Raw genomic sequence first — 9505 nt, 5'->3', positions numbered from 1 at the left:
AGACTTTATAGGTAACAGCTGTCAACACAACTTCCAAGCTAGTTGTATTCATTGCAGAAGTTTTTAGTTTGTATACCTACTTTGATGAAACTTACGGCCAATTTAATGTTAAATCTATGATAAGAGTTCACACGTTTCAAGCTAGCTGCAGGAATTTATAGCAAACTAGCCTGGTAATCTATTTAAACAAGAGTTGGACAGGCGGACACGGTGGATTAAGGAGGCGATCTGGATAAGACAGTCAGCCCTAGTGATGAACCGGGACGAGGGAGGATACAAGCTAAGCCATGTTTGGGACTGTTTTCTCACGTGCACCGCAAAAGCGCCACCTACATCGGCTACATATAGCGATGAGAAGCAGAACTCCAGTTAGAAGCTCTGACGAAGGTGTTTGATGGACATCGAAACGTAAGCAATGTAAGTACCTACTGGTTGTGTAAAAGAATTCTCCTATATCGTATATTCTACCAATTTGATGAAACTATTTTCGGAAGTAAGAGTATCAAGTTCGGAGACCCATATACATCATGAAATAGTTAAGCCTTTGTAAATTTATTGCTTCATTTCGTCTCATTTATTATGCAAATAAGGCTGTAATTAGCCTAACCTATTTCATTCATAGTGTCAAGTTAAATTACATATATTGTATACATAAACGTCCTTTCATTAACGGGATTTCATCATGAATTATGTAAATGAATTGCACATTAACATACTCATACATAGTGGTGTACGCCTTTACGTAATGGTGTATATTTAACTTACACACGTCACAAATATTCCCACAATTTACCACTAAGGAATTAATTATGCAAATTAGACTCTTATTGGTATAACATAATGGATGAATGAATGTATGGGTGTTATTAAACTGCTATTGCCCCACCTGCTACTAACTACATGCGTTACATATATGGAAGTCCTAAGATAGAAAACACTAGTTTAATAATATACATATTTTTGTCATTCATTATTGAATTCCTAATTTGTATCTAATTTTATATTTCTCTGTCTAGGCTACCCTCATACCGAATATCTTGGAATCGATTCATTTTTTTCCTTTGCTAAGTTATCCTTCTTGAAATATTTACACATACATGCCCCTGCAGTTCTAGAGCAAGTTCCTGAGGGCCCAACCCTACACCACTTCTCTACATGAAAAGCTACCTGTTAGATTTTAGACCATAGCTGCGTAGCATGTCCGGGACCAAGTATACTTAACGCGGAATTTTTGCTGCAGTACGAGGGACGCACACCAGGGGGGCCAAATCGACACTGATCTTCGTTTTCTAACCCTTACCCACATGCCAAATATCACCATAATCCACGGCAAATAGCAATCACTAATAAAAGCAAATAATTGGATATGATTTTGGAAACGGTCAGACGTCCCAGACAACATCCGTTATGTGACACTGAAGAGATCTTGTTGTTATAAAGCACCTTAAGAAGTGTCGGCACCGGCTAGCTGCTATAAACCTAATCTATACTGACGCGAGGGTGGGTTGTTACCATCCATATTGATAATAATCAGGGGTCCAGGGGTAGTCATAGTAGTCATACCACGAGGACTTATTCCGTGTGACTGTTGCCTGTGTACTGGTCTCGCTATTCTGTGTCCAGGTCCAGCTATCCTCTGTCCATTCCCTGCTATCCTGTGTGCTGCTGTCAGGGTAAAAGGTCCGCGGTTCAGGAGTGGGACCCTCATAAACATCAGGACAATTAAACCTGATGGCATGGAAGTTTTCATAAACGAGTGGCTTTCCAAACCCACCGGCGTCAGACCCACTGTGGCAATATTCTAAAGCCTTGCGATAACCGGTATCTCCGCTGCCTGTCTGGATAAAAATGCCCTTGTCCCTGCCGAAGTTACCGTTGGGAACAGTGAATTCAATGGTGTTCCCATCTCTGACAACGTCGCTTACATCATTCAGTAAGTCATTGTCTATCCCCTCTGTTGTTCTGGACGAAAACCGTCTATCATAGTGACAAATACTGCTTCTTGCGACAATAGTAATTCTGGTATTGTCGTTTGCTCCGGGATAAGGAGGCTGGGGTCTAGTACCATTAGTTTGGGTCTCGAGAATTGGACCTGGGCATTTAAATTCAACACAGACAAAACCTGATGTTGGATCATTGGGATTTGACGTTGTCCTATCCTCTCTGATACCATAGGTCACACCAGTATTGGGTTCATACACGCCTCCACCCTTACTCGTAACGCGAATTTCGGTACTTGCATGCTCGTTCTGAAATTTCACGTACACTTTGATAAAGCAAACTTTTTTGAGGTCGTTTTCATTGGGGTACCAAGACGTGACAGTGATCGGTTGACTGTACTGGTTCTGATCGAAAGTGTACGGTGGGAAGACGTATGGTTGATACGCGGTGTTTACAAAGGCAAAGTGATTGTTAGCTACCGACGAACGAGGACATCTCTGAGTACTATACCAATACCCCCATCGGCTTCGGACGCGAACATAGTCGTCATATCTGTATACGGGGCCATTACTATGTTCTGGTCTAAACACATCAAAGCTCAAAGTTTTATCATCATCTTGCACATCAATACTATTATAGAGATCTGTGCTAAATCCTGAATAATGACTTTTGTCCACGGCCTTGAAATGCATGCTAGCTTTCACGACATGAACTTTAGCACTGAAATCATTGCCGCTGGGCTCGCACAGGGTTTCTAAGCATATCCCACCTTTCCTGTATGTCCTTCCAGTTCGATATACACTCAAGGAGTTATCGTAACTGAATCCACCCCTGTTGCTCGTTGTTATCACTGCAACGTCTGCACCATTGACAACACCTGTAGCTCTACCTGTGGCCATGGTGCGAACAAAGCTTTCAACACTATCGTAGGCATGGACCTTGACGTAGCAGCGCCTTTCATACGGTTCAATTTGGTCAAAATTGCACGGATAATCAGCAGTGTATTCAAACTCCCCGATGATGAATGTTGACCTTTTCCTCCTCCTTGATGCTGAACCCACCCTAAGATTTCCCGCTTCTTGCCATATACTACTCTCAGTATCCAAAATCCATATCTTCGTTCTCAAATTACCATTTTCATCCACGTCAGTGATGTCAATATTTGACTGAGAGGGATCTATGTGGACGGTAAGATTGGCGCCGAGCTCTAGGGCGTCGCCGTCTTCAGTTTCAAAGTCCATATTGAACATACCGAAGGTCTGCATTGTATTTTCTTCCCCCTCTACGTCAACAGCTGTTAGCTCTCCTTGGATAAAATCAAAGTCGTCTGGATTTCTGGGGTCAATGAACGAGACAGAGGCCTTTACCTCACCCTCATACGCTTTCCCTTCCGCCGTGAAGAAGGAATTGGCGGGAATATCTACCTCAGCAAGAGGATCAACCCCATCCACTGTCCCCAAGTCTATGACACTTGTCTCTGAACTCATTAACGTTACCGGAGGAGGTCTCAACTTCAGAACAACATCAAAGTTCAACGTGTCACTATCGGTAAAGGAAAGCACTCTGGTACTAGTCACCAACTCCTTGAAGTAATCTCGAAATGTTAGAGAAATCTTACTAGCAGTCGTTTGTGTGGTAAATTCAAACGCCCCTGTATCACTGGTGTAATCAACTACCTGTCCGTCCTTGATAACTGCACCAAACGTGAGCGGCACCTCTGTGCTGGCGTTGTTTGTATTGTTCACACCGTAGGCACGACCCTGGATACGTTTGGTAAAGGTTTTAACACAGCTCCCACAACCGCATTCTGTTGTAACGGTGACATTCAAACTATAACCAGAACACTGTACCGTACGTGTCTCTGTACTGGTAGGAACGCAGCAGAATCTCTTGGTGTCTACACACATCTTGTCCTCTCCACCCAAGTCTCCGACACAGTCGTCCCCTCCGCAGGTGCCGATGTCGTACCCGGTACTGTTGGTGTCCTCCTGCACGCAGTCATCAGGGAGGCTGATCACGTTCTCATCGGGCTGTACTGGACAGGAGCTCATGCCGCTTTCTGTGGCAGAAGAGAAAAACACAAAGAACTTGGTCAACATTGTAGAACACTAACATAACATTTCCGTGTGTATAGAGGCGATATGAATTAGAAATTGATTTTAATGATGTTTCCAAAAAGAAGCAAAAATAGATAATGTGTAATCATGTTTCATGTAGCTCTTCGTTTGACGAGCAGATCGGGCATACACCCCCGAGCGATTCGCAAACACGACGTAGGAACATAATTTCGCGACATTACTACAGGCGTATGGCTACAGGCAGGTAGGTTCTCACTGTTTCCATACTTTTAACGATGATTGCATTACATGTATAAAACAAGCATGCCGTTGGCCTACCTTCGACCTCAAGTGTTGCCTCCTGTGAATATTTGGCCCCGGCATCGCTGTTGGCTCGACACCGATACACGCCGGAGTCGTCTACAGTCAGGCCTTCAATGGTGAGCGTGTCGTTGTAGTCATACATGGACTCGTCTAGCACCTGTCCGTCTTTGAACCTGGACATGAAAAACATTGGGTTTCAAAACCAAATGACATCACCTTTAGGAAGACATGTTGGAAGTGCTATGGAATGATAATTCGTCACTATTGCCAGTTTGGTCAAATGCCTTTTGTAAGTCCGTATGAGGTCCGTATGGAAGTCTTTGTCTTATGGACCTCTACTAGGCTCCATCAGTTACTGGAAAAATGTTACATGTAACCTCATTGGCTACATAACAATGCAAGTGTACGTGCAGTAGCCTACTTTAAATTACCGTAAATTAAGAATGCATTAGAAGCTCAGGCGTAGAGAGACACTCACTAATGCCTAATAGCAGACAGCAAATTTATCGACATAATATGAGAAGGGGAATAAAATTGAGAAAGAACAGAAGTGTTTGAAACAAGACTGGCAATAAAAATGTATTATTGCCATGACGACGATTGAGGGTACAACAATACAGCTCAAATCAGAAATAGACTGGAACTTCCCTGTCGCACTATCCCTGGCACAATATACTAGCCCACCTGTAACATAAACCTACAGCCAGCAGAAATGTACTATCCCCGGTACAGCACGATGGTCTGCCAGTGACCTAAACCTACAGCTGAGTACTACAGAAGTATTTCCTGTCTGCCTGTGGCATATGGCTTGAACAAGCTCTAGAAAAGAAAATGTATCCTTCATAACATAACATAACAACCAAGACAACGTGAGAGTTTCCCTGTCTTGTGCAGAGTTTCCCTGTCTTACCACTAGTTTCAAAGAACAAATTACTCCTGACCCAAATTCCATTGAACATTCCTCGAGGCTTCCATTCCAAACATGCCTGTGGACACATTCCAGGACATGACCCAAATTCCATTTAACATACCTCGAGGCTTCCATTCCAAACATGCCTACATCTGGTATAGATTTGGGTGGTGGTGGTGGGGGGGGATTGCATACCCAGCATACTGTGGACTACTAGCATTCCTGTGGAAAATGCCTGTGCAATTCCTAGAATTTTTGCAGACTGAACCTAATAATATATATCACTTGACGATTCCCCAGAGGCGTCGTCAAAAACAACTGTATCGTCATTCATTCCTGGTGTACCAACCATTCGTATGAAGAGATCATGGGGCTGCCGTGTGCTGCACAGCAAAACGTGACGTCCTGACCAGCGATTCTCTTTTTCGATTGTGGATGTTCAGTTATTATCGGTTTCACTAGAGGGTAATAAAACAGGAGGTTTAGCCAAGGGAACCGCTGAAGTACTTTTCTCATGTTAAAGTTTCACAAACCATTAAAGCCAGTGTTGACCTGATACCTACCTATAGCTGTCATGTTGACTCTCACAGACGACGTCGTGGCATTATGTTGTGTGGAGTTCGCACGAGCTTCGAAGTACCCCGGCCTTCTCACGATGATCTCTACACCTTGTGCGCAAGCTCCGGACAACATGAAGTCTCCCATCCCATCGGTAGAGGCAACACTGTCAAGCGGATTCTCAGCGTAGAAGATGTCCGCATCACTGAGTGGCACACGTCTGTTGTCTGTCACGTGTCCCGTGAGTACATGGCCGTCACAGGTACAGGTGTCACAGGCGGCGGTCAGTGTCCCTTCCTCGCATACACGACTACAATCTGTAGAGATAATCTTCATTGTCAGTAATTTTCATCAGGATACAAGGAAGAATCTTCTACATTAATTTGCTTCCTATACATGGTCATATCAAACAAATCAGTATGAACAGATCAGATACTAGTATTCCCACCTGCTTTTCAGGTTACTACAATGCACGAAATCTTGCGCAACAAAGACATTTATTGCGTACTAATATTCATAGTTTATCATGGCAACTTCTGTTCACGAGATCTTAGGGGCTATATAAGGGATAACCCTCCAAGACCCCCCCCCCCCCCCCGCTCCTTCACATACAAAGGTATAGCGAAACGTAAAGGTCAGTACCTGGACACTGCCAGTCATTACATGGCCGGGTCTGGGATGGGTTCCCTACACAGTCCGCCCCTCCGATAGTCGGTGCAGGGTTGGTACAGGTCCTGGTTCTAGTCTGGACTCCGCCCCCACATGTGACGTCACAACTTACCCAGGATCCCCATGTTGCCCAGTGTCCGTCAACGACAACTGTGTGCAAAGAAATATTTTATTCTAATTATCATCATTTACCCAAAGTTGTTTTAACAGAGGTTATTCAGTTCATCTAGAATAGGATTTTTGTGTTGGTAGAGGTAGTAAACAAACTGTTACTGTGGAACCCAAATCACGGAAACAGAGGCAGGGGAAGACCGCGAAAGTCGTACATTAAGCAGCTTGCTGAACACAGTGGTTTGGACCTGCAGCAACTTCCCGCAGCGATGGATGACAAGGAGGGGCGGAGGAAACTAGTCATGCGGAGACTCCGAGCGAGCTCGCCGGAGTGAGTGTGAGTGAGTGAGTGAGATATTGTATATATTTCATGTATCTGCTAATTGTTGTTTTGTTGCGACCTGTACTTAACCCAGTGGGTATGTATGTATGTATGTACAATAAATGCCTTCGTTCATTCAGTACTTTAGCGTTTCAGGTTTTATACTCAGGATTTAGTGTTTTAAATAAAAGCGCAATATAAAGATGATTAAAATTGGAAGTACATTCAAGACTGTCAATCAAATGTTCTTCATCGTGTTGTGCCACAGTTTAGATATCTTAGAGTCTTGCACAACGATCTGACGTTTTGAAATACATGACCTATCTAAAAAATGCATTTGAACCCAGCAGACCTATTTCACAGTCATCTCCAGCATATCCCTCCGCACAGTCACAGGTATAACCGTTGATGTCATCGACACAAGTTCCCCCATTCTCACAGGGATCACTTGCGCACTCGTCAATGTCTGGAATACAGCACAGTTTTGTCATAAAGACATTGGTGGCTTAAACAGCGATTCGAAATGCTTAAATCTCAACTAAAATCTCCAATAAGCTGCCAAATCAACAGACCTGTTTCACAGTTGTCCCCTTCATATCCTGCCGCACAGTCACAGGTATAACCGTTGACTCCGTCTGTACAGGTGCCACCATTGTTGCACGGATCAGAAGCACACTCATCGGTATCTATAATAGCAAAGACAATGGCAGATTTTGTGAAAATATCAACGCTAGCTCTGATTTAATCTCCAATGGCATTGTTAACGTCCCCGTTTACTTTCATACCTAGACAGCATTATCTCATAACTTCCTTCAGACTGGCACACATTGAACTAGAAACTGTATGTATCATTTAAAGGTATTTAGGCCATGTTGATTTGATTATATGGATGACATCCGCGCTCGCACCAATTTTCGGCCGTTTCCAAAAAAAAAAAGTTTTCGACCACACAATAGATTGTGCAAAGCAGCTGTAAAATGAGCACAAATATTCCGTAGATTGAAAATAAAAGTATCAGAAAACAGATAACTAATGCCATAGAATGCCAAAATAAAGTCAAAGAATAAGATGTGAAAGGACAGAAAGAAAAAATCTATTGTTGGTAGGAGGAGGTACCAGTACAGAAAATTCAGGTATAGGTCCCGTTCAGGTCCAGAGGATCATTTCCAGGTTCGGACCTGAACCTGGACCTGATTGTTTATGGAAACTTGATAACTGGCAATACTCAAAACAATGGTAATTGGTCAATTTTGCCACAAAGGAATCTGTTTGGTGGATTATTGGACTCCCACTGGCATTTTAAAATCCCATCTCCATGTATGACTGTAGAAACTTGGTACAATTGACAATAAACTCTACTTGACTTCGCTCTTGTTGTCTTCTTAGCCCCCGGTAAGACCCCAAATGCCTGCCGACATAGTGTGTCCATTTTGTAATTGGAGAAACCTCTAATTTTTTTCAGGTCTGTTTTTTTTTCGGATTGGTCCAAGAAGAAAAAGGTTTTGCACCCGTATGATGTACTGGACCCTACACCTAACTGTTGGTATACCATATTATGTGTTTTTAGTTCTATGTTCAACCTTCCTGGCCACTTTGATTTCATACTGAAGGCAACCTTTTTTTTCGGCCAAACTTTTTTTCTATTCGCTCGCTCGCATCAGTTTTGGAGTTCCCGGAGGATGTCATCCATATAATCAAATCAACATGGCCTTACAACGAGTCAGGCAAAGACAATCAAGGCATTCTACTCGTCATGTCATATATCATAGATGGTCAAAACAACAGACCTGTTTCACAGCTGTCCCCTTCATATCCTGCCGCACAGTCACAGGTATAACCGTTGACTCCGTCTGTACAGGTGCCGCCATTGTTGCACGGACCAGAAGCACACTCATCGGTATCTATAACAGAAAAGAGAATGGACTATTTCGTAAGATTGAAAAAAAGATCTTGTAACAATCAATCAATCAATCAATAGTACAATGGCGCCATCTAACGTAGTCGTAGGTAGAGCCCGAAAACCCAGCTGACCTGTTTCACAGTTGTCCCCTTCATATCCCTCCGCACAGTCACATGTATAACCGTTAACTCTGTCTGTACAGGTGCCACCATTGTTGCACGGATCAGAAGCACACTCATCGATATCTAACGAAGAAAAGACAACTTGAGACTTGTTTACAAAAATCAATGTTGTAACAAACAAACAATGAATTAATAGTACAACAGCACTTGGTAGCATTTCTTGTATTCTCAAATATCTGTTGGAAAATATGACCTGTGAGCCCAGCTGACCTGTTTCACAGTTGTCCCCTTCATATCCTGCCGCACAATCACAGATATAACCGTTAACTCCGTCTGTACAGGTGCCGCCATTGTTGCAAGGAGTAGAAGTACACGCGTCTTCACTCGCGACTGTGTAATGTGATACTTGGTACAATAAACTGGTAACCATCAATCACGTGGCATCAATAGTTGAAATATCTGATTCACACAGAGTCAACTTGGATAGTATCAATCAAAATATCCGTGTGGACAGATTTCATGCAGAAATATTGGTTGTCTGCTGGTTTCTCTACTACACTTATGACATCTAATCCTACATGTTACATTTTG

General features: G+C 43.0%; 1 protein-coding gene across 1 annotated transcript in view; it reads right to left on the bottom strand.

Moving 5' to 3' along the window:
- Positions 1-1187: 1187 nt before the first annotated feature.
- Positions 1188-9505, bottom strand: part of LOC118422085 (cartilage intermediate layer protein 2-like) — a 9090-nt gene continuing 772 nt past the window's right edge. The window contains exons 2-10 of the mRNA XM_035829643.1: positions 8924-9037; positions 8680-8793; positions 7465-7578; positions 7245-7358; positions 6433-6609; positions 5796-6107; positions 5582-5690; positions 4338-4495; positions 1188-4000 (exon numbers count right to left, since the gene is read on the bottom strand). Of these exons, the coding sequence (XP_035685536.1) occupies positions 1509-4000; positions 4338-4495; positions 5582-5690; positions 5796-6107; positions 6433-6609; positions 7245-7358; positions 7465-7578; positions 8680-8793; positions 8924-9037 (3704 nt within the window). The 3' untranslated portion in view covers positions 1188-1508. The remainder of the gene's footprint in view (positions 4001-4337; positions 4496-5581; positions 5691-5795; positions 6108-6432; positions 6610-7244; positions 7359-7464; positions 7579-8679; positions 8794-8923; positions 9038-9505) is intronic.

This window comes from Branchiostoma floridae, chromosome 1 (genome assembly GCF_000003815.2).
Source record: "Branchiostoma floridae strain S238N-H82 chromosome 1, Bfl_VNyyK, whole genome shotgun sequence".
NCBI lineage: Eukaryota > Metazoa > Chordata > Leptocardii > Amphioxiformes > Branchiostomatidae > Branchiostoma > Branchiostoma floridae.
The sequence above is the reverse complement of the archived record's forward strand: the minus strand, read 5'-3'. Positions and strand labels throughout refer to the sequence as shown.